This window comes from Fopius arisanus, unplaced genomic scaffold (assembly GCF_000806365.1).
Source record: "Fopius arisanus strain USDA-PBARC FA_bdor unplaced genomic scaffold, ASM80636v1 scaffold00002, whole genome shotgun sequence".
Classification (NCBI taxonomy): domain Eukaryota; kingdom Metazoa; phylum Arthropoda; class Insecta; order Hymenoptera; family Braconidae; genus Fopius; species Fopius arisanus.
This window is the reverse complement of record NW_011887741.1, coordinates 999802-1026861: the sequence shown is the minus strand read 5'-3', so window position 1 is coordinate 1026861 and position 27060 is coordinate 999802. Positions and strand designations below refer to the sequence as shown.

Genomic DNA, 27060 nt, shown 5'->3' with positions numbered 1-27060 from the left:
ATCGTTCATTAATTTTACCGAGGAAGAAACTTCGAAATGAGGCATCAATTTCAATTTCATCAATTTGACATTAAATCTGATAATAATGAAATAATTACCAACGAGGCGCGTTAACGTATAATTTTGAATATTCACACAGAAATTCGTACATCAATTGAAATCGCGGACCTCATATTTAGTTTTCCCTGCAACAGTGTAGGAAATACCGATTTCCTCGCCCTAGACCTTCACTACTCCCTTTGACGAATAATTGTGCCCTCACTAACGGAATAATCTAATTATCTCCGATATCACACACAAAACTCAAGCCGAAGGACGTGAGTACACGCCAAATAATGGTAGATAAACCGAGTATATTATTCGAAGAGACGCCAATTTCAGAATTTAGTTTATGAAGGATAAGCCACTGCACAACAGGCGAAACCTAGTGCACAGAGGAACATGATCTACATGACTAGACCGTGCCAGAGCTTTATTGTACACCCACCAGAAACCACCTCTTTCGTGTATAAATATCAGTACAATCAGGGATGAAAATGTGGTGGGATGAATATTCGTTGTGCAACATCGGCTATTTGGTAATGAGCATTCCAAATCCTCTGACGTAGCTGCATCCAACTGATGAATGAGCCTTCCCCTGGGCGAATCCTTTCATCGTTCGCCTTTATGGAATCAGTCTTAGTATTCAGGATGGATTGCGAGGGTTGATGTAGGTATTGATGGCGATATTCAAAGATCATCATCATCTCGGTCTAATTGCCTACTGCGCACGTTTGATGGGTTATGAAACGGATTTTGACTTCTCCAGTTTTCCAGGGATTAATTATTATTAATTAATCATTAAAAATTAATTGGCCATTAGTGGAATAGGGCTCATGATAAATTCAAAATTTTATTGAGATTTCGACGGGTTTCGGAGACCGAAACGTGTGAGTGGAAAAAGGTGAAATTTTCGTTCAAGTATTTTTATTCTGTCATGGGTTCTTGAGGGAAATTGACTTTTAATAAATTTAGCATTCAAGTTATCTGGCTTTATGAATTCGCATCGGTAGAATTAATTTTGGTATCAAATGCACGGTAAATAGAAGAGAGACATGAGTAAAATGAAAAATCCCTACGGGAGAGGGAGAAATGAGAATCTCTCGAGTTTTTCCGTCAATAGGTCTCTCTATGAGGTTTCCCTGTCTATTACGTCTGCATTGTCAATATAAAAATATTTCTCCGGTCGTGCTTCAATTTCAATGACGTTAAAGTCCATTTTCCATTAAATTTCCTCTGATTTTATATTTCGTTACCCGTACTCATATGCCGATTCTTTTCAATAACATTTTTTGCGATTATATTACGCAAAAATAATTGAGAATCCGACAAAAAATTGATTTTCATTCTTTAAATATTGGTAACTAGAAATTTAATTACACCGGAGGCAAATTCATTTGTTTAAACTATTGAAAATGGTTTTATGACAATTTTAATGCAGGTTTTATGGATTTTTTTTTCGTTGACTCGTGAATCCCTTATTGAAATTTCCTCTTGAATTGGCGCAATCGATGTCTCGCTGAATCAATCGAACACTAGATTTATCAGAATACGGGAACAAGATGAGTCAAAATGAAAGTCACCATCGAATCCAGGAAAAAGCGATTCCATTTTCCATTCGACTCTTCTCCATACGAATTGACGCGTATCGAGCAGAAAATAGGGGTCTAGCACGCGAGATAAAAAATTCAAAAGGAAGAATACTCGAGGATGTACTCCATCGGGAATTTTCCAGTGAATCTACAGCACCCAGTATCCGCCCCACTGACAATAATTTAACATTCGTTCCATGTAGTTTTGCGCTTATCGCTCATATCCCACTGATCTCTACAAATTCAGAAGCGAATAAAAAAAAAATCTGTCACTTCCAACAATCTTCAACAAATCTTCTATTTACCTTTATAAAGCACAATTTCCTGTCTAAAATCCATTCCGGTGACTTCTGTCGCGAAAAATAAACTGTCTGAGAGGAATTACAAGACGACTTTGCATTCTGAGATGTTTACATTTTTTTGTCATTCGTCAGCTGCATAAAACATAAAACATAAAATATAAATTCTCTCGAGATTTAGAATAACCTGTGGAGTTCAGTTCGTGAAGATGGAAAAAATCTGAATTCTTGGAAATATTTTGATTTTGATAATTAGAGAAATCGATTTAGTTAGAAAATCGAGATAATTGATGGTAGGATAAAAAAAAGTGGAGTTGCAATTTGAAAGGTAATTTCTTAATAGTGTGGGTTTGGGTAATTGAAATGAATTATTATACCTCTGGAAAATTCAGATGGTGCCCACTGAACCGCTCATCAGCCACTGGATTAAGGCGCTTTTTGAATCGATTATATGAACCCATTACCCAGTAATGCAAAGAGGAGTACACGCTCGTTTATCATCATTGGAGTGGAGATGATCCGGTTGAGTGGGCATAATGAGACTGGCTCGGCTTCTTGTTTACGACTGTTATAGCCCATTGAAATTATCATAACGCAGATGCAGAGCACAAGCTGTTTAGCATGCGCATCACCTTTTTTTCAATTTAGCCATTTTCCCAGCCGGCGATCTGCCCACGAGAAAAAAATCCCCGAATAAATTGCAACGGGTCTATAAATTTCGCAGCAATATATTTCCCCCGGTTATTTCGTGCTGACATTTTTTTTTCATATAATTCAGAGTGGATCTTTAATTGTCATGTTAATTTGTGGGCTGCGTAAACGAGACTACTGTGAAATTATTTCTTGAGAATTCCCCATATTTGGAAGATTGATTGATGAAGGAGTCGACAGCTTTATAGAATTATTTTGCGCAGCGAGGGCTATGGCAAATAGGGTATTTTTGTTTATTGTTCCGAGGGAAATTAGCGAATGGTCTTGATGGAGTTTTGAGGTGGTGATGAAGAGACGTGAGGAGCGAGTAGAGAGTACCCCATGGGAATTTTATTGCGCGTAAAACCCGAAGCTGTGCGTCAGGGCCAATTACCTGGACACGCATCATCCACGACGAAATCCGGTTGCTTATGTATTGCTGTTGGGGTCGAGGGTAGACAGGTTATAGTGGCGGGTTGACCCTGGCCATGGAAAAGTCGAGACGGACATTTTTCGCAAAAAATTCTCCGCCCCAAATTGTTATCGTTTTTGTTGGAAACAATTTCTCCGTCATTTTTAATCCTTCTTTTTTTTTCATTTGATTATTTAATTTTGTAGAATTTTTTCAATGTATTGCTCGTCTGCGCAATTTAAATGTCTCTCGCGAGTTCAACCACAAAAATCAGTGCTAAACGTTTTAATTGAAGACACGAGACTGGAGTGGAAACTATTTGAAGTTTAAATCAAGAAAGTTACAGCTTTAATGTAGTTGGTGTGACTTGCTAGCGAAGAGGCAATTTTCTCGGGGTAAATTTGACTTCTCGTGTTATTTCCGGATTTTTTTTCGGGGGGTAAATTCAATTAATTAATATTCGTTGTTTGCAGGTTGCAAATTGCAATTTATTCTCGCGATTTTGAATTTCACTGGTGTCCGAGTTTTGAGGTGCGTTGAGTAAATTTTTTTTATTTCAATTCTCATTTGACAGGGAAATATTCACACACCGAGGAATTGCAAATTTTTATTTATTCCGCGAAACAAAAATTAATTATCCGTTATCAAGGGAACAAGTGATAAATTGAAAAATCCACAATTGAATTTTTCATTAAAAAAAAGTCGAGATCATTTTTTGCAGGCGAAAAATATTTTTTTCTTCGTGGAAAGTAGAAACAAAAATTTATACGTAAAACCATTTGAATGATAATTCCGACAACCGCGGGAAGCCATTCTCGTTCGTAAAGATGTTGAGGAGTAGAATGCTCGTCGTAAAACAAGAATCTCTGGCATTACCTTCAAACGTACGAATGAATTCTCAATTCAAGAATTTTCTCCTACACTTTGTGGAGAAGTGGTCGTAAAGGGACTGGAAAATGCGAGAAATAATAGTTGAAAACGAGGGAGTAGTGACGGAGTTTAGTGTCGCGCGGCACCAGTTAGTGAAGCTAGTCTAGCTAGACAATTTGTTACTTCCTTATCACTTAACAGTGGGGGTTTCTCATCTCTTTCTTTCTCACTCAGTGGCATCACGCATCGGGGGGACCACAGCCGAGAATTATGGGGTTTGTGGACAAGGAAATGGTGATTGAACCATGAATAATGGGATTCGAACCGCGAGACTCCGAGAGAGTCTGTACTCACGGGGAAATTACATTTTCACATTTTATATTTCGATTGAGGTGTCAAAAAATATTCTTAGACTTATTTGAATATTGAAAATTTAATTATTAGAAGAGAATAATAAAATGATCATTGAATTATTCAATTATTCCCTGAAAATCGAGGAAAACAAGAAAATTGAGGGGAAATTTTTCAATGAGGTAAATGAATTTCTGTTCAATTCAGTAGAAAATGTCGGTGAGAGGTCGGACAATACTGTGGCAAGATGCACCGGAAGTGTCGATTGCCTGGTGATTGCTTGGAGTTCTTGAATTTAATAGTAATTGCAATGAGCTAGGTCTTACGACATGATGATCCTATCGATAAAAGGTGATACACCAAAATTAAATTGTCGAGAGTAAGTTTTCATTTTTCATGCGTAAGACTTTTCACGCGTAACCCTATTTTTCACTGGCCATGTCGAATAAAACTCTTTTCTCATTGGTCAATTGTCATCATCAATATAGCCAAATGTAATATAATCAAATGGCGGGGGCGGAGCGTGCGTTCAGTCTCGTGAATTATTATTTGAAAAATAGAAATTACTCCGGAGTTGAGTAGACATTCTCGAATTTTCAATACCAGTAATTTCCTCGAAAAATATTTGACAGCTGACATATCCCTTTTCTGTCAGACTTCAAAACAGAATATATTCATTCCCCAGACATGAACATGTCCAATAACTCCAGTGACTGGCATAGCAGTTCCCACTGGAATTCCCCAGCCATAAAGTACAGGAATTCGAAGTTCGTTGAGGGCGAAATATTTCTCTTCATGAAATAACACGCAAATCGAGCGCTATATTTTTCATCCGAGAATTTCACTGTCGAAGTGGTAATAAGATAATTCAAACGAATGGTCTTGATTATCGATTTATCTCGAAAGCTATTGACGAAATAAAAACGGATTTTCTGTGGCTATTCGATTTTTTGGGACAAATTGTCTTTCATATTTCTTCCTAAAATCTTCTGGCTTCAGTGGTATTAACTATTTTTATCATTGAAGGAGGTGGAATTATCCAAGAACTTTTCGACAAGTCATTGAACACTCAAGGATTTTTTTTTATATCAATGGATATTCCGTACGATTACAACAGGTTCGATGTCGGTTTTCGATTTTTCAAAGGATTAATTTTTTATCTCGAGAATTTGTATGGCAACCCCAGAATTAGCTACAGGCTATGGATGTCCGGTACGATCAGATTCTACGTCGTCGATGCACTTGAAAAATTCCTGAAATTCTCGCGCGACAAAAAGTCGAATGGAATTTTCGTCCTGGACTTTTTGTTTTTATTATTCTCCCCGGATTTCTTTCACGAGTTAGTCGATACCGTCCGCTCCTAAAGGAAAGTTCTTCAGTATTTTGCGGAAAATTGTTCACGAGAGAGATTGAATTTCCCAGAGCGTATATCTCGATTTAGAATGTGACGGAAAATTTTCAGAATTATTGGCAAAAGATTTTTCCCCTGATTCGCAACTTCTTTGAGGGTGAAAACTGCCATCTTTTAAATCCACCATTTTATTCGCCCCTTGTACCTTTGAATAAATAAATTGAAAATTGAGAACGTGAGATTTCAATTTTAATTGAACTTCTTTTTTATTATGTTTTCTATAAAAATTTTTTCGAGTCAATGAATTTTTATTACATAATATTCGAAAAAATAAAATGATTTCTCAGTTTATCAATTTTCGGGGAAGTGTCATTAGAATTTTTATCAAGCTTTTTATCAAGCAATTCCTCGAAGACAATCCGCTGAGGTACCGCTAATTACTGGAATATTCCACATTTGTCAAATAATAGGAATTAGTACACGAGTGCCTGTCGCTCCCGGCAATATTCCATTCTGCCTCTCTAATCCGATATTAATATTACAACCAAGAGATGTATCCGAGAATAAATGAATTGTTCATGAAGTGGCAAATATTTCACTTGGATCTACCCACAAGGATTCAAGTGGTCCTCCATTGCAACTTGATCCTTGAAAGCATGACGACATCATTTTCAACCCCTGTAGATATACACGAGGTAGTAACACGAGTCCACTCTCTTCTGTATCATTTTCGCAAAGTGTTCTGGAGAGAAATTGTTTACGAGCTTTTATGCCAATATTGCAAAAAAACGTAATGCACATTTTTCCTATTTATTGCTAATCACATTTTTTATTATTGCATTTATGAATTACATGGCAATCGGGAAAATAATTCAAATAATCCCGAATATTCTCCAAAATATTTAAATAATATTCTGCAAAAAATACGATTTTTCAAACATTCTCTATAATTTCAATCCTAGCTAATTTCAGTTCATTAATTGGAAATTAAAAATTAATGATTAAATAATAATAATAATGATAGTGTTATTATTAATTATTATTTATTTATTATTAATTTATTATTAATTTATGAATTATCTATGAGTGGAGTTCGATTAGGAGAATGGTGGATTGGAGGAGGAACTTTTTTTTTTGCTGAGATGGCACTTTGTGCTGCTCTTCTGGGATGACCTCCACCAGGTACAATAGTTCCGGAATTTTCGCCGGGGTTGTCGGGGGTAGTGCGCATATGCTGTGGCAGGCAGCTTATTCCTAGAAAGCCACTCGGACACGAGCAAATCCCCTGTACACTAGCCTTCCACTTGAGTGTTCCGCAAATACCGTTACGGTATCAAGGAGGACAATACATCGGTCACTGGGGAATGCTTCGGGATGTCCTTCAGAGAACTCTCCATTCTCTATTTCCCTCATTTTCTAATGGGTCCCTTCGATATTTCTCGATTAATAGATATTCAATAATGTGGGTAAACATTTACTGAAAAATTTGTAATGTATCGGAACGGTTATAAATCGGAAATTAAATTGAGAACTTGAATTACTGAATTGATAAAGTTTAATTACCCGAACCTCATTAGGCCACGGAAAAATCGTGCTCAAACTGATCTCCATTTCGCGACAATCCCCGGTTAAAAAAAAATGTAATCGGAATATTTTTTCCAAATTTTCAAAAAATTTCTGGAAGACTGTTCAGAAAATTTTTTTTAGGAAACTGAAAAAAAATCGGAAAACAAAACAATTTTATTTTTAGGAAAGGTTTTGAAGAATTCTTCAAAAATTTAAATAGAAATTTTTTTTTTATAATTTAGGTGGCGCATTTTTTGAGAATATTGAAAAATGAAAAAAGTAAGAAAACAACAGTATAATTAAAAAAAAAATTATATTCGCAAAAATTTCTAGAAAATTATAAAAAAAAAATTTCTAAACAAATTTTTGAACAATTTTTCAAAACATTTCCCAAAAATACGATTGTTTCGCTACAGATTTTTTTTTGTTTCAAAAAAAAATTCTGAAAAGTTTTCTAGAAATTTTTTGAAAATTTGGAAAAAATATTCCGATTACAATTTTTTTACCCGGGTCCCCTCATAAATTCGAATAATTAGTCGTCTAGTTAAAATGGAGGAATATCTCATTACAAACCAACATCTCACAATTGGTAGGAAAATCGTGGAAAATTGACACTCGTTTGTCCCCAACAAAGTTACCGGGAAATACCCGATTATTTTGAAGCACTCAGAATACTTGAATATTTTTCTCGTGCACTCGTGGGACTTCGATACTAAGTACTATTTCCGTTTAACTAGAGCGGAGATAACACCGTGTATCCCACGACACTTCCGGTATACTCTCTTCTGGATAATTTTAGAAAGTTCCGTTGGGCAAATCCCGGGGAGATTTAGACTGTCTTCGCGTGTATTTCCACCCTGGAAGAACAATAAAATAGACAACAACAACAACCATTCGCCAAAAAGAAAAATAATTTCTTCGATTTAAAGACAGGAAATTCTCAGAAATAAAAAAGATCTCTCAACACGCGAAAATACCTCTAGCTTTTCCATTTAATTCGACGATTGTTCACTCCATTTTGTTAATAATTACCCTGATCTTTTATAAATTCTTTTCAGAAAAATGAATTTTTTTCTTCTACTTTATCCGACGAATGTCGAGTTAAAAAAATTGTTTTCCGTCACAATTGAAAATTCCTGAAATTTCGAAGGCGATATGAAGAAGTCCTTGAACAATTTGTTGTACTGTAATATGCAGACTTCACTTGATGTGCGCAGGTGAAGTACATGAATGCCGGAATGAAAGGGTCCATTTATCCTCGCCTCATGTATTTTCCACGTGGAGTTGAAGGATAGATGAATAGACATGGACTATTCGATACACCTCGGACGATTTCACGGAAACAATGGGGTATCGTTTAATTATCCAATCGATTTTATCGGACATACACCGGTAGTACCTCCGGAGAATTACTTTGAAAACCGCAATTGCCTCTGATTAGAGATTCTCCGGTTTCTGGAGATCTCCCAATCTTCCCTTAAATGAGAATTTCTGTAAAAAATTCTGCTCATTTCATATAATACTTATACTATTCTCATTTTTTCCTATATCTGACATCTCAATATTCATGTAATTACATTAGAAAATTTTCTCGCAGAATCAAGAAGTATTTCAAAGTCTCACTTCAAAAGAACGCAAAGAAAATTCCTCAATTTAAGATTGCGAGTCTGTCTCTTTCGATCAGAATCTCAATTTAAGATTTGGATTACGAGAAAAATGAAAAAATACTTGACTTTCTCCGGTGTAACTTCATCTCGAAGTCAATATCTTTTTCATCCCTTGGAATCTCGTTAATTCGCTCTTCTTTTCGATGCTGATTCGAATTTCCTTCTGCGAGAGTTGAATCAAAAGATCGAAGATACATCGAGATAGGAATAATAGACACCCAGTGGTGATTTCTATTTTTACGCATCTAGTGAATAGAACAGAGGTCGACTATTCGTTGAGAAACGAGGGATGAGATCGAGGTCGAGATGTGAATCGAGAATTTTCCTCGAATCGAATTATCGATTCCATTCAAGACCTCACCAGTCGTTTTACCGATATCCAAATGCCTCGTCGTCCTCGAAAACTCAACTCGAAATTCAGAATTGAGATCGGAATTTTCCGTGGGATTTCTCCTGGGGGCTTATTCTCATCGCATAGGCAACGTCTTTCGTAAACCGAACGTAATCCGTGAAGGAACGAATGATTCGTTGATCACTTTCGTTTGGGAATTTTAAATTCGTGAGGGAAAATCTTTCATTCGACAATTTTATTTTCCCACACGAATCTTATTCCCATACGATGTATCCTAAAGATTCGTAAATAAGGTTGGCAAGACTAAGAAATGAGAAATCCATTAACGAATGTTGCCGATCCGTCTACAAATCACATTCGTATGGGGAAATGTCTAACGAATCAGCGTTCTCAAGGGAATACCAAATATTCGTTCACTGTACGTAAAAGCTGTCGAATAGAGATCTGAGGGAATAACCAGGAGAAAACGTAAAAAATTAGAATTTGGAATTCTAAAAAATTCTTTGGAATTTTTGACTTTCGAAAACTTTGGCGAACCCTCGAGGAAGTCAAGTTCGATCGGACCTCCTGGTGGAGTACTTTCTAATTAGAGCACCGCGGTTTGTCTTGGAGGAGTTGGTTTGTAACGAGACACCAGTGCGATTTACCTCCGAAAATGAAGGTTGAGGGCCTGAAATGATCCTCACCCTGAGCCCTCGGCTTTCACGTTTCCCCTTTCAACTCTGCTGACGCTGGGGGAGTGAAAATTTTCATTCTGAAGGATCTTGAGGCTCCGCTCTCACGTACACAACGTTATGCTCGATGAATTTCAGTTTCGTATAATTAATTACCTTCTCCTGATGTTTTCATCATTCAAAATTGAAACGTTAAAATTTCACGGGGCTCTCTCAATTTCGTGGGCATCCGCAGTCTAATTAAAACCGCTAATCCCTTCCCCGGAATCATTTTCTAATTGTCTTTTATTTTTATCCGGCAGGTATGCACCAAAAATAATGTACAACGCCACTTTTCCACTTTTTTCTATTTTCACAATTTTCCAATCGCGCATTAACTGCATGTTTGAAAATTAATGAATCTCCTGTTATCAATTCGCGAATTTCCCTTATGAATGCACTGAGAAAAAAAAATTCTTTTGCCAAGAATGTTTACTAATCACAAGAAAATATATTTGGCACTAGTAAATCTTATGGGAGTATTTATACAGTGGTTGCATGATTTACTGGTGACAAGAATATATTCTTGGCAAAAGAAATTTTTTTTCTCAGTGTGGGTCCCCGAAAATTTGAATGACTCGCGAAAATTGGGAAATCGATGATATATATTTTTTTCCGTTAAGACTCGCATCGACACCAACCGAAGTTCAACGAAACACTCATGAATCGGACGTTGTAACGCAATCGTAGGGCATTTAATTCGATAAATTAACCTCTAGCCCCGGTTAAACCGCGGCAGGAAATCTCTTCAATCTGCTTTGATGCGTCTCGTTAACAATTGTTTGTTTTCCTCTGTCCAGCGCCTCAAGGCACGGAATGATAGATATACATTAATTTTCACGCGTATAGGCTTTCAGGTGATTCTCCATTTTGTTCTAATCCAAATCGATGAGGGATAGTGTTGATAATTAGAATGACGTATCGGAGATCTCAACGTTTTATTATAGAATTATGAATTTCTCATGACGCATCAGAATTTTTCATATCCATCCTCTATTTGCGGATCAGATTTTCCCATCTCGAAGAGGCTAATTGAATCATAAATTGTCACGCTCATCCGATAAGCAATTAAGCGGCAATTAAGGATATCAGTTTGCGTTTCAGATAGCAGAATAATTCATTATTAAAATCCAGTTATTTGTTCAAACAAATCAATCATCGAGGAATGAGTCCTCCTTTTTATTATGAAATAATGAGGATTTTTCCAATCCCTAAAAAAATTTATTAGAATGGAATAAAATCGTTATTTGCACTTTTTTATTTATCCCCAATAAATAATTTTTATGGCGATAAAAATTCCCGGGAATTCGCCATTTATTTTCCCATCAAACTCGTAAAACTCAGAATTTTCGTCTTTTCCTGTTGACTGAATTACCCGAAATTGAATTCTCAATTTTTCTATCAAATCGAATAAAAGCACTTCCTCGGTAAAATGGAGTAAAAATTTTTCATGAGTTTGTGTGGCACTAGCCATGCGCATCAATTACCAAGACTGTGTAACCTAATTGCCGCAATATGATCTTCAATTACCCACGAACGTTGACCCGTTCGCATTACAAGAGCGAAGCACGCGCAATGTCACTGTAATAACGAGGAAGTACCATATCGGCCAATGCCCAGGGGATCGTGTAAATTTATGGAGCTCGATGGGGAAAAGCTTTTTGCAGTTGAGCTTGTGGTGGGATGACACTGGGGACACATGTGGTGACTCGTACATTTTAGCCATCGCGTGGGCTAAAGTTGTCTGACGAAAGTCTGGTATCGTACGTGCAGTTATGAACCCTGTAATGCTGAAGGGGAGACCGAAGTATTGGCATTTCGAGGTTAAATTGCGGAAATGTCCGGTTTGATGGGGTACGTAAAAGCCGGGGATCAAATCCACCCCTTGTTGCCAAAGCTTCAGGGTAGAAAATCCAGCGGATCCTTTTACAAAATTTCCACACCCAATGAAAAAGAATAGCTCCCGTTTTTTCAATTACATTTTCCTCGGGAATAATTCTGAAGATTGACAATTTTCATTGAATAGTTCTGTCCCCGAAAATTTGACAGGGTAATAGGTATACTTGGGGCTGTCAAATCATTTGCGTTAGACGCCCTTCGGATGAACGGTATGTGCGCACCGGTGGTACATTGTGTAATTAACGCATAGCGATGCATTCGGATGTGTGTCACCGTGAAATCGGGTTGAAACGGAATTCAGTGGTGGAGGGGTTGATTCTGGTGGTTTTGATAGGGATGTATGATTTTTGGTCAGAGATCAATTCACGTACAGAATAATTTCCAACGACATTCACTCCGCCATTTTTTTCCCATAATCAATCTTGATCTTAATCGTTAATCCTTTTCCGGAAATTTGAGCCAAAATTTGTCAACAGTATAATCCAATTACCGCGGACATTTCAGTCGTGGAAGAATTAAGTCGGTCATTTATCGGTGAATTGAGGTACTGCAATTTAAAGTTCGTGTAGACCCACACGTCGGTGTGGCATGATTGATCAGTACATTCAAGATTCCTAGCAATTTCTCATCCTCCCGATTCCTCGGAACCCGAGACCTCCGGATTTATTACTCCTTGGAGTGGACCCTTCGCCCTCGCACACCCCTTCAATCCCATTCCGGTCATTGACACATCCCACCCTAGATAAATGAACCAAATCCCCCACGATGAGTTCGACTAACTACCCCCGAGATAGCGAAAGCCAGTTTTTGCCTCATCCTGTGAAGATTGCAAAAAACTTGATCCGTCTCCCATCCATTTCTTCCGCGAATTTGGCAAGGTCAAAACGTACGCACTCTCATCAGGGTGAATAAAAAAAAAAACTGATATTACCACTTGAAGGTTAGCCGAAGCAATACATATGGTGCAAATCGTTCGATCTCTCCGATATTTGCAGGGTCCAATGCTAACCTTTTACGATCGATGAAAAAATTTTATGAGTCATATCGAGGTGGACACGTAATTTATGGGGAATAAATTCTAGAATTCGTCAAGCCAATTTCCGACATTTTCTCGATATTACGTTTCGCCATGGCGACAATGGATTTATTATTCATGCGAGAGTAGTCGGATTTTTTTTACGTCCACACAAGATCGCCAGAGCATTCGGGACAGTTTTCAATTTTTCAGGAAATTATTAGCGTTTCAGTTTGAAAATATTTCGAACTCTAAAGTCTCCGTAGAATAATAGAATAACGGTCATGACAGTTTGCGTTGCGTGTGTGATACCCCACGGCTGAAACTTCTTGATACTCTCAATTTTCCTAGTTGGCATGTAAAGCTACCGTATGCCTAGCAGTTGAAATCCACCTGTCCATTTCATTCAAATCCTGCTGCCCTTCATCATTTCAGAGTCCACGTCGTTTCGAGTCCGGAAACCCCTCGAATCCGAGATGCAATTCCAATTTGCAGGGTAGGTTCTCTCGAGCGGAGCGAATTACCTGAGATACACTGGACTTTACCAGCGGAAGTGTCCGAGGGTCACAAAGTTCAGGTGTACCGCGGTTTATCTCGCGCGATAATCTAGCCAATCCTGTTCCATCAATCCTGCGGTTATGAGAGAGATACAAAGGCTTCGAGTAGTTTTCCTCACCAAAAAGTAGATCACACGCAAAAAATCCGAAATAATTAAGAACCCCTCGACTCGAATACCATTATCCCGGGTTCTAGTCTAATAGCAAAAGTTTCTTGAATGAAAGTCAACTTATTTAAAATCTCGAAACTTTTCGTCACCGTGGGAAATTATCTACAAAATAATAACTGAGGCAATAAAAGTGAAGCATTGCACCACGTTCTGGAATTTTCCTGAATTTCATCATCGACGCAGTAAAGAACTTTTTGATTGTGAGGTTGCGCCCCGAGCTGCAAACACAATCACCAGGAAAGTTGTTTTCGATTGACGACCGATATGTGGATGAACAGGTTTTAATTAGAAGTCATCCCCATCCACCCCTGACCTGCATTTGGAAAATTATTTTCACGTTCATGAGGAAAGAAAAGTCGAGCGTAAATACAACATGATTTAATATCTCGGGATGGACAACTATAAAAAAATTGAATCGCTAAAAAAAAAATGATTCTGTGTACATACAACTTGTTCGTGATGGTTTCGGGGTTGACTTGATCGACAATTGCATCAGCTGTGATATTAATAATTATGGAATGAATCTACCAACTGATGGACCTCAATAAATCGCTTCACGTGCTTCAATCTTGCGGTAGCTGCCAAACTCGGTCTACCATCGTCGTAAACCACAAATCGATATAATGCGGCCAACTCAAAGGAGACGCCCATCGAAGGCCATTAAAGCAGAGTTTGACGTGCCGTATAATACACCGTGTTAATAGTGAAACTACTATGGACCGACGGTGGCGGTACCACTGAATCATAAAAGAGAGTTTCGTATTTGGTAGAGAATGGTGTTGTACCTTGCGGGTAATCCCGAAGGATTTGTTCGGATCCAGGGTATCACCAGGTGCTTTTGATCAGAAGGATCAACACTTGGCGGTAATACCAGGGATCGATTCCATGACGCAATCGACAGTTAGGGGCTTTCACCTTTCTTTAATTGCGAATTAGAATCGAATTACTGCAATTACCCGAAATTTTTTACGTTCATCCCGCAATCATTTGATTTTGATCTTTTGATATCTGCAGCCGATAGTATTTATCGATTTAATGTTTTTGTGACGAATCAAAACGAATTTCTATTTTCGAATACCAGAAATCCCACAGCGATCCCGGAAATCAGCTTGATCGCGAATAGCAAATCTCCTCGCTACAAAAATAATTGAAATTCAATTCCCTCATTGAAGGAACGCGACTTCCGCATACAACAGCAACCGACTGACATTCAAAATATTTTCACTCCAAACAATTAATCCCAAGTAAAATAATAGTTGGCAGCATAAAAAAAATCATTATTCTCAGAATTCTTATGTTATTAAAGTCGTCATTGTTCTGGCAAATTGAAAAATGGTGAAATACACTTTGGCGGGTTTAATAGAATTTTTTTCTGTCCTCGGAAATAGCGCATAGGGAAAATACCCGATAAGTCGTGTGCAATGGGCGAAAAATCACTTTCAATTGTGTTCGACAGGAGCTGTGAAATGAGATGACGAGTGCGGACGGGGGGTAAATTCGATTATTGTCGTACAGTTGGACTCGTCCACCGATCAACAATTTCTCGGTACAATGTTGTACACTGGTCATTTATATCCACCGCATTCCCATGGTGATCACCAGTTTATTTATGCACGGGAGGACAGCATATGGGCATTAATGAATATCCGAATGTACTGTGGCACCAATTAACTCGATAATTAATCGATGTCGATTTGCCACAACCGTTGATTCCATTCTCTATGCGATTAGCGGAATATCATTGTCGTTTCGGAAATTCAAATAAATTAGACGGGATATTTGGAATTTTTTTTCACGTATAATTCGATAATAAGTAATTGCAAATGCGGGGTAATTGTACTGTTAAGAATTAAATTCGGAAAAACTCCGGGTGGAGGGCATTTTACGACTCGTGCTGTAAAAAAAAATGTTGCTTATGATAATTTTTTATTTTACCACTTTTCGTCCGCGTACAGATAACTTCAAACTATTTTAAAATTACCTCAGTAAATATCAAACCTTCATTTAATCTGAGAGTATTGTTTTTGATGTAATGTTCTCCACTTTTAGTTTGATGGACTCCCATTGAATTTTACGAGGAAATAAAATTTCAAATGTTTACGAGGAAGAAATCGTAAAAATGCTTTTGCATTTATTTCAGCCATCGCGTTATATGAAAATTAAAAATAAAATTCAATTCGCTGCGCCGGATATCAGAGAGTCGTACATAAAAAATACAAAAATCTTCAATTTTAATTTTTTACCATTGAAAAATTCTTCTTTGACGGAGATAGTTTATACAATGTATTGAATTCAATACTCAGTACTGGGTGACTTCTGATTCCAAATCTGGTGAATGAAATGTGCAGGGGAGTGAAGTTTAAAGGATTTCGTATTGAAAACGAAGAAAAGGTGAAAGAAAGTGGAGGAGAAATGCCGGAGATAGAGAGGCAGATGAATGCAATGAGCATGAATTCCATCTGTTGGAAATAACTCCATACGTGTAATGTCAAATCCCAAGAGGTGAATGGCTACGATGAAATGTGAATACTGCCCCGAGGCAAAAAATTTTAATTAACGTCATATAAATTATTCGTTGAATTACATTAATAGATAGAATTTTCCCGTGAATAGTCCACCCACTTTTAATATGCTAATGTACGAAATTATTCAATGTTTTGTGTGTGTTTGTGGGCGAAATACACAGAATGTTTACTCTAGTCGTCCACTCGAGACTGAATTACGCAATATCCCTCCGGTGTTTTCCTCCAATCCGCGATAATGAAGCATCGGAAAATTCTCTACGTTGAAAGTAAAATATATTTGAAAAGTTTCGCCTGATCCGTGTTAAAAGTTCTCGATCCGCATTACCTTTTAGAATTCAAAAAATTGATTTAAAAAATGCGTAATTTATTCCATTGCACGTGAAGACTTTCATTTCATCAATTGATATAGAGAGGAAATTGTGATTAATGTTATGACAAAGAAATTAATTATCAGGAGATGTCGCGATTTTTTTAATTGATAGGAGAATATTCTCAGGACACAGCTCGTGGTTTTGTCTTTTCACATTCTTTCTTTCGCTTCCCCACATTTTTTCTGCGAATTCGAGAGATAATTTCCGAGGGAATGTAGTGCAAAACGCAAAGAGAGTAGACTCTTAACCCCAGAAGAAACCTCTAACCAAGGAACAACACATTTCATGACGTCGATTTTCTCCTGAGACTTTTTGTTCTCCAACTTTACCTCATTCACAGACGGTAAATGGGTGGTAGTGCAAGGGTAATTATCACCTTGGAAACAAACTTTTTCCGCGAATGGATGGGAACAATAAGAATGAGGAGAGGAATTAATGAAAAAGTTTAGAATGGGGTGGGAACGGAGCACGTTGGCTTCAGAGCAAACCGATTACACGGATTATCTGAATCGTCTTGGAAAAGACTCACATTCCATCGAATTTTATTTCAAATTAATGCCAGAACACTCCATATAGTTTCCAAGTGCATTTGAGAATAGCGGTATTTAAAGGTATATTGAGAGCATTTGTTCGGTGATAGACAGAGTTTTAAGGGCTTCAACGCATTTGTAGTCGCTTATTAGGAATTACGACACTTCAATGGAAAAATTTATGGGAGTCAACCAATTTTTCTCGCGACTATCTCCATGAGTTTTCAATAAAAATTGAATTATTCAACTCAATTACATACGCGATTGCAACTATTGCGACTATCTATGAATTTATTTTTTTAGTTTCAAAACACTTTCTTTTTTAATTCAGTAATTTTTTTTGTCAGTGTACTCATTGCTTTTGAGATTCAACTCCAAATGGGAGACGGTGGTGACAAATTCTTTGGAAGTCATATGGTAATTTAGCCTGAATATTCGACTTGCACATAACCCGCATATCTCAGTACGAAAGTGTCGGATTACGCGGGTCTGACGCGCCTTGAATTCGGTTTTGGTGCAATGACGCACTGTACCAACGTATGTACACACTTTATTGTGCACAACAGTGCACCTTGAGGCTAGGAATTTAACTGAATTTCGGAGTGAACGAGAGTGAATTATGAGACCGAGGAAAAGAGTGATGGGAGGAGAAAATGTGTCTATGAGAGGGGAAAATTCTTGAAATTTCATCTGGAAAATGGATGAAGATTTAAATCTAATAAACGTGTCAGGTGCGGTGCATCATTTATAGAGGATCTCGGGGCCTGGGGGGAAGGGGGGGAGTAACGAGGCCCAACGGGTAAATTCACTAAAAATTGTCGGCGTCATAAAAATTCGATTTGGATGATTGATCATGTTCTCATAACGACTTTCCATATAATTTCGACGATTTTTAAAAATTATTATTTCAACAATATCCGGGTAAAGAAAAATTGTAATCGGAATATTTTTTTCAAATTTTTCAAAAATTTCTGGAAAACTTTTCGAACAATTTTATTTATGCAACAAAAAAAAATCAGAAAACTCAATTATATTTTTGGAAAAGGTTTTGAAAAACTTTTCAAAAATTTGAATAGGAAAATTTTTCATTCGTTAGATGGCGTATCTTGTATTCCGATTTTTTTTTGTTTCAAAAAAAAAAATTCTGAAAAGTTCTTCCGAAATTTTTTGAAAATTTGAAAAAAATATTTCGATTACAATTTTTTTTCACCCGGGTATTCAATAAAAATTATTATCAATATAACAAAACATAAAATTGAATGATTTACCTTCTCCCAATTAAACTTTTCATGCGTAAAAAAATTAATCCGAATAAAATCAGTTCCCCCAATAATTTTCCATTGAATGTTCATCCAGAGATAATCCCCAACTGAAATCATCCATTTTCCTGGTAAATTAATGCGCTTTCCAATAAAAATAATTTCTCAAATAATCCAACAAAACTGCATTAATCGGCTCTCATTAGCAGTGTAAAACAAAACAAGCTCTTTTGCCCTGAATTTTGAATATCTCCGTGACTTTATGAGATACTTTACCACTCGAATTTACGACGAAACTTGTGCTCATGCTGGAGCGACAATGGCGGTGTGCGAGGGGGTGGGAAGGGGAGGGTATGAGGAGAGGATACGGAGGAAAAGGGCTTTTGTCGTCGGTGTTCTCTGTACAAGAGTCGTAGGCGTTGGGGCCGTCTTGGCAACTTCCTTCGTTTCAGGGGCCCCCAGGCCGTCACATCGACGGAAGTTGCCCCTCTTCCCCTGAGTACCATCATGAGGATGTTACAATTATTACTGACCGGGACTCGTTAGCACGTTTCCTTTCTTTCCTGAGTCATTTCGGTGTCAAAACTGACGAGAGTCGTAAAATTTAAGTGCTGAGAGAAAAAAGAAATATTTTCGCCAAGGATTTATTTCCATACCCATTCTTTCATAAACATAAATAATCATTAAGACGATAATATTTTTTATTAATAAAAAATTCGTAAACTCGTTAATAGTATACAATTTAAAACTGATAATCCAATAAAAAAATGGGGATTATCAAAAATATTGTTTATTGGTATTTATTATTGATTATATTTTATTTACATGTAGATTTTTTTCGTACCGATGATAAATATTCTCGGGAAGAACTTGTGAGTTAATAATAGGAGGATAAATTGCCTTCAATTTTATTTTCTGAAGTTTCCGGGTAAATTAATGGCCGCTGCCCTCGAATTTTCTGGTGTATCCCGACAAACAGAAATTCATAAAGAGGAAATGAAAGTGAGTCACCTTTGACGGTCGACAAAGTAAAAAGCCCCTGGGTTCTTGCTCTTGTGCTTTGACCCTTCAACTGATTCCCCTCATCTTTATTTCATCTGGTGGAAAACAAAGGGGGTTTAATAATCCAGAAAATTAAACGCCACCTGTGGTACACCATTTCGATATTACGAGAGGGAAATTCTCTGATGAGAGAACAACGAGAAGTTGAAGCCTTGAAATCACAACTTGAAAAAATAAGTAAAAGCGCGAAATTCATGAGTAGAATCCTTCTCTATTTTTCCCTTCAATTCGAATAAACTTTATTTTAATTGAATTAAATAAACAACAGAAGAATCGAGAAGTTACTCGATGTTTTCCACCATTTTATTCTTCAATTCAATTATATTATGATTGGTTTTCAGTGCTAATGCGCTAATTTTCCATGAACGTGCGCAAGTACACACGTCTGGGACGTATAGTGTCTGTAAATGAGACAACCCTGAAACTGGGTCACATCGATGTTCACTCATTTACTCTATTCCCGTGTGAACGCTTCATCGAATACTCTAATTCCTCGTATTTCATTTCAATATATTAACTATCTCGCCTGCACCAAACAGGCAAGAAATTCTCTTGAAAAATGTTAACATATTCCATCGATTTTCAATTTATTATCCGCTGGTCCTAAATTTCTCTTTCGATCCTCTCAACTTTGTGATTCATTCAAATCTTCTCATAAATCTAGAAACTTCTCTCCCTTAATTGCCAATTTTTTATGCATTAAAAAACTTTTGGCAGTCCTGAAAATTTTCGGGCTTTCCAAGAAAATTTCGAATTATAATGACAAACTTCTCGAAATAAACATGAATTGTTAATGAAATTTCCACTAATAAAAACGGGTAACTTTTTTTCAAGTCTCAACCCTCGAAAACAATACCAAAATCAAAATCGATTTCCGTTCGATTTGAGCGGTCGAAGAACGAGATTGAAGTGGCAATTGGATTTTAATTCTTTCGATTGCCGCTTAATCAATATTCCGGAAAAAATCTTGACTTGACATCGGCGTAGAAACAAACGACATTATTTCATTGAGTTCTATTTCGGAAAGCGGTGGGGAGGGGGGAGAGGGGAAATAAATTTGAATAACTTAATTACGGGAAAACGTCGCAGTGCGCGTTTAACCGCAGCAACGCATGTACAGGTGGAGGTGGTTAACGTCGACGGTTTAAAATGGAGTCAAATTCACAGATATGGGTCAAGTGAATTACAGATCGCCTATGACTTTTCCACTGAACTCTACCGAACCTCAAAAAAAAATCTCTTTCAATTCCCATTATTTATAAAAAAACAATCCCTGCAAAATTCACGTATAAATTTTTTAATTTTTCACCTATGAAAATAAATAATAATAAATAATATATTATTGAAAATCAAATCAATTTGGAAATTATGATTTCATGTGGAAAATGTTGAAATGAATAATTCAATGATTTCATCGATCATACTATGACAATAGAATCGAAAGAATTTTGTCAATATTTCCGAAAAGAAAAGGACGAGACAAAATTTATTCTGAGCTGATGGTTTATTATTGATAGCAGTAAATAATGCCCTCCCCATGAATTCAAGCCGATGGAAATAATAGGAAAATTGAAAATACTCCGCAATTTTATTTAGCTAATGGATTTATTGATGATACTGATCAGTTTATGGGGCACTCCACGTAAATGCACGTCCCAGGGGGTATTTCGTTGCTCTTATTCTTCAGCCATTCAATTACTCCCCGTCGTCGACGTTTCCGTTCATTTATCGTTTATCCGTACGCTAAACGGATTTTCAAGGAGTTTTTTTTTCGTCTCAACACTATTGTGCGATCGATTTCCCCGCGACATTCCCCCGGGATAGATATTTGTTTGTAAATCCCCTAAATAAATTTTTACTTATTTATCAATAGTAAAAAAAATTAAAATTAAATTGAAAAAAAAATGACAAAAATGGATCAATTAATTAATAAAAAGTATGAAATTAGATTAAATAAATGGAGAATTTTTTTTAAATTGCAGAATGGACTATGCAGATGTGAGGGATCAGTGGTTGACAGAACCCTTAGGATCGGGATTAAAGATCGCCCGTCCCTCCGTTAAAGAGACAAAATCAAAGAGACAAGTGTGGAAGGGTAAAAAATCACGAGCTGTTGATAATCTTGGTGGCCGGTGTGCCGCCAGTACGGCGATGCGACGATGAGCCCGGTGTCCAACAAGGGTCAGCTCCTGAAGCGCATCACCCGACACCAGCGTCGTCGTGTTGCCGTTGTCATTAGTCTTGACACTCTGTCACTCATCAACCCGCCATTATTACTGTCACTGCTGACTGTATTTGGTGATAACGGGCCTGATAACGGGCGTTTATTGGTACGGCCAACAAACGGCTGGCCATGGACCTCGAGGAGACGAGAAACGGCACCGGTGATACCGAAGAGGAATACATCAATATCTACTTCATGGTTGGCGATCGCAAGGAAACGGCTAGCTTCCGACCTGATCACGTCACCAATAAGGAACTTAAGGGTGAGTTACTCACAAATTATAATTCATTAATTTCTTCTAACTCGTTACGTGACGTTTCCTCCGGAAACTCATGGGGAAATTTTTCCCACAATCCTTCGTCAAACTCCGTGAAACTACAGATATGATAACACAAATTTTTCTCGATAAATCAATGACAACCAAGACCCTCTCGAAGCCCGTCATTGGATTGTTAATCAAATTAAGTGTTTTTCCATCGATGGGGGATAAACAAAATTGGGTAATTAGAGGAACAGTCAGAAGCAGGAGTGCTCTCATCTCCCTCATTTTTTTCTGGCTAAATATCCACTGTCCTGAGAGGAACTGCTCCCTCATCCTCGAGTCCATTAGTGCAGGGCCAAAAAAATAGAATAATCTCACAGTCACTGGCAACATATGCCCTCACGACGTCAGCAGACAATCCATCAAAATCAACCCTGACATGAAGGACAATCGTGATTCAATCTAATGGCAATAAGTAGTTTCTCGGATCATTCGATGATCATTTGGTTCAATGGACAGAAAGGAATCAATTTTTTCCTCCCATAGTTAAAGAAATTCATCCAAAATCTCCAATAGTAAAAGCCAAAATTATTTCCTCAATTCACTAAATAAATTGTTCCTTTCGTTTTAATTATTTGATAATACTAAATTCATCAAAAAATTTACTCATTAATGAGATTATTATTATTGTTATTATTAGTATTATTATTATTAATTGAATTATGAAAGGGAGAAAAAATTTTACTAGAACTTATGCATCCACTGGGGTAAAAAGGCTTTTAACAAGGGTTGCTTCTCTCTGGAAAAAAATTTATCGAGTCCGTGAGGGTATACTCTCTCTTTCCATTAAAAAAGAAAGAACTTATTCAGCTTCCTCCATCCACTCACTTTCCCTCCCCGATGACCCTCTGATGTGCGATAATCGGGTCACGATGGTTCCGGAGATGAAAGCACCTTTTCTTTACCTTTTTCCATCGGTTTTTCCTACTTTATTTGAGATCTGCGTCGAGAGAAATACCTCTGATTTTACAACGATTTTTATTGCCCGAGAAATTTATTGCGGTCTGATCCAAGATCTTGTTGAATGCAATGTTTCTGAGGAAATGGTGGGAATAAAGTCCCCGACAAATTTTGTTAAGGCCACGTCAATCCCCGGGAAATGGAAATCGCGACTTAAAATTATGAAAGAAGAATTAAATTGTCTAAATCATTTGTTAATTTGTACGAATTTTCTTGGAATCATACATATATTTTTTTTCAATTGTGATGGGAGTAGGATATTTCGTAACGAGTGCGTAAAAATTATTTTTCGACACAGTATGATGGAAATATAATTCCAGTAAGCAAAGAGGGCAGTGTTCCCGGGAAAAATATCGATTTTTATCATCTTTCTCATCTCCTGAAGCACTTCTCCATTTACTTTAATTTTCTCAACGATTATTATACCCCGTAATAACCCAATAACCTCCTGTCAGGTGGACACTTTGTAAAGTGGGTTATTCCATCCTCTGGAAAAACACAGGGTTTTACTCAGTAATGGCTAATGTCAAGTGTTTCATTTCTAATATAACTATCAGCTGGTAAACACGGGTCACACCGACGAGAGGTCGAATATTACAACGATATTTCATTAGAGCTACCGTCTATTATTGGCAAACCCATAAAAAGCTGCTGTACTTGGGGTTTCCCATTAGGTGATATTTTTAGATGGGATTAAGGTCCTTGGAAGTATTATATACATCGTATGGAAGAGATATCAAATAGTTCTCGGTTTTATCCTCTCGCACGAAATGCCAATTATCTCCTTTAATTGAATATTTTCCATAACTATCCAATCCAAGAGTTTTAATTTACATCATCTACATTTTAAAAAAATGATGAAGTTGAAGAATTAAATGGTACCAAATTGATAATTGAATCGAATTAAAGGATTAACTGCAAAAAAATTGAAAAATCGCCGGCCATCAACCAAAAATATTGCATTAAAAATTTCTCCCGGAAAAGTGCATGAAATTAAAATTCGTTGAATTAATTTATGACACCCGTTACTCGGGAAAAATCCTAAATATTCCATACTCTCATCACTCTAACTGGAATCTTCTTCCCTCTGGGGCTCGCTGAGGACTCGTGAATAGTTAATGATATCCTGAAGCGTTAGGTTAATTATTAAAGTCTCGGCACTTCAAAATTCCACCAAGAATCAACACTCGTCATTTTAGACTCCATGTGATATTCATTGGCTCTCTGATTAATTAATCATTTTTGTGGGGAGAGGGGGTTCCAATGTATCTCGGATGTATTCTTCCCTGGGTTACCATGGTCACGCAATTATTGCCACCCTCAGGGCCATACGGCCACGGCCGTCGGCCAAACGAATCCCTCGCAATCGATGGACGTGGGGTCGAGCTAAATAGCCTACCCCAAAGATTCCATCAGAACCATTTTCATGGGTCATTGAACCTTCCATCGAGGTCAACGCCCGCAAAATCGCCGATTTTTTCTGCCATTCACCACTTGTTACCAAAAATTCTCAGACTCGTATAAAGCGCTCTAAAATCAAAACCACCAATCGTCTATCGTAATCCTAATTCAATTTTAAATTTTCAATTATATATTCGGGGAATTTACGAGGAGGAATTTACGATGTAAAACTGTCTTGAATTAAAAAATTCGATTTTTTCTTTCCGATTTGATTCTCCGGAAAAATCACGCTCTAACGCGCGTTCAGTTCTGAAAATATTCGCGAGTTCCATCTCGTCGGAAGATTAGCGATTTATTGAAGGGTTTTTTTTTACTCGGAAATTTGCCCTGGAATAAAAAGTCCAAAGCGATGGCTTTTACGTATCGATCCCATTGTAGCGCCGAAATGCCCTCACTCCTGGATTTTTTTCCTTTTTCCATGCGAAGTTTGATATGAATATGCACGGGCTGTAATTCCCTGGGTGTATGTACCGAAAGTCCTCGGGCAATTTTGAAATTCGACGGGTATATGTGATGGAAATTGGCACGTAGAGTGGCTTTGGGTCCTCGATTTCCCCATTTTTTATCGCTCCCTCTGACTCGAATTAAGGTATTGTCACTATTTTTTCCAAAAATCTCCCGAAATTTCAAAACATTTATAAATCATCGAATAACTAGTTAATTAAAATCAATGAAGATTTAGGAATATAATCCCAAGTTGCAGAAATTTTTATTACTAATGTCATTACATTATTCAATAATATAATAATATACTCATATATTAATATCTATTAATTAAATAATGACATCCAAAATAATTTAATGAGAAACAGGAATTTTGCTGTAGTACGAAAAATTGAATGATATAAGATAATAAAATGAACAATGAAACGATTGCCGAGTTCAGTAATCCCCCGAGGTAGAAACAGAGAACAAATGAATTGCTGAGCATTTATTATCCCTCCACAAATAGTAAAAAGCAATGAATCGATGTGGACGACCAATAATTGGTGATCAGCAGTCCAGCTATTATTGGTATAAAATATCAGACATGGATGGGGTAAACAGGAGTAAAAATAAACCCCCCATTGTACCAAGTTGAGACTCCCAAGCCCTTGGGGATTAAAGCCCTCCACTATTTTCCCCTTAAAAAGTCCCAAAAAGAGGAGTCGAAAAAAAAAAGAAGTGTTCAACGAAAAAACTGGGTGACACTTTTATTCTGGCTCTCAGCCTCTTTGTGCTTGCAGTATAATTCCCATTGGGAGAGTTTTTTCCACTGCGGTTGTGCATAAAACCCCATTCCAACCCCTGAGAAAAAAAAAATGGAAGAATACAGTGCGCCGGAAAAAAATTTTCATTATTTCCACGCTGAGGTGAGCTTATTTATCCCAGTATTTGTTCTCTCGCGGTGTTGTGAGAAAAAACTGACAAAAATATTGGGGGGATGATGTATTTTTGTTTTTCGTATTTTTTTGTTTCATCTATACAAATCCTGAGGAATTTCCCATAATTTTTTCTAAAAATTTGAAAAAATATTTCGATCCAAATTCGGAATTTTGAAAATTATTCAACTGTCTCAAGAATTCAGGAAAATTTGAAGTTCTCGAGAAAACTTGAAATAACTATTACAATTTTTTGAATAATTCATAGTTACGTCACCCTATGAATTTTTTCCACGAGCCGACACTTACGAGAATAATAAAAAATTTTGTTAGAATAAATCATTGGACTGGCAGCCAGCATAAATCATATTTCTGGGTATGATGGACACATCCCATGTACTCCATGAAGATATACACACAGTTGGTCACCGCAGAGCAATGATATTGGCCTCAACATAATAATGAATAAATTGAGCTGGTCCAGCAATAAAAAACTGTAATCGCGCATCGTACACCCATGATTTACGTACCATTATTCCATTAGAGTCAATGAAAGCACCGGACAAGATACAGTACAACGAGGAGTTGACTGGGACTCGAGAGAGTCTTCGGACGTTTTTATTCTCAGTCATGTCCCCCTATCAATTATCAAAGTACAAGTTACTTTTTTTCCGATCAATTTCAAAAAATCACTAATCTCTATCCACTACAATTAATTCAAAAAAATTCCACTCCATTTTCCATTTTTCCTCGACTAATCATGGGATTTTGAGTGCAAAATTATTTTAAAGGGAAAATAATTTATTTGCAACTAGTATCAGAGAATATTTTCCCAGAAAATTTTATTTGTCATTTTTTTTTTTGCGGTGGTAGCAGCATTTGCAGAAATAGATGTTGTTATTAACGAATCCGAAGGACAAGTGCCTCTTCGATTCTAATATCTTACGGTTAATTACCGCAATTATCCTGCATGTCGCGTCATTATCGTTCGTTTGTCTCATTGGCTCGTTTTCACTGACGTGAATATGACCTCTGGAGCCAGAAAGCCGCTCCTAGTCTCGAGCATTGAATCGATTTGAAATATAACTCGCTAGGTAAACATCAATGTAAATGAGTAATTGTAGTTTACGGCGAGAATCAGAAGGAATTAGTGGAGTATTCGATTTCTCAGGGACGCATTCCGCGAAATGATTTTTTTTCTCGCATCAAGTCTTTTCTCCGGCGAATTTACAAAAAAATGTTCTGTATTATATTTAATCAGTTTGATTTCCTTTAATTTTATTCTCCTAATTTTCGTCAATTGTTTTTCGTTAATTAACTTGAGAGTTCGAGGAATTGAAATAATCACCAATTTTTTTAACATGTGTACACCATCAGAAACAGTTTCAGGATCTCTGAAATAAATTATTCAGTCCGCCACGAGTCCTGATCATCTAAAATTC

General features: G+C 37.0%; 1 protein-coding gene across 2 annotated transcripts in view; it reads left to right on the top strand.

Moving 5' to 3' along the window:
• The window catches only part of Pde9 (phosphodiesterase 9), an 89526-nt gene that overhangs the window by 42058 nt on the left and 20408 nt on the right, over positions 1-27060 (top strand). For both annotated transcript variants that reach the window (XM_011304160.1, XM_011304153.1), the window contains exon 3: positions 21273-21776. In XM_011304160.1, the coding sequence (XP_011302462.1) occupies positions 21644-21776 (133 nt within the window). In that variant the 5' untranslated portion in view covers positions 21273-21643. The remainder of the gene's footprint in view (positions 1-21272; positions 21777-27060) is intronic.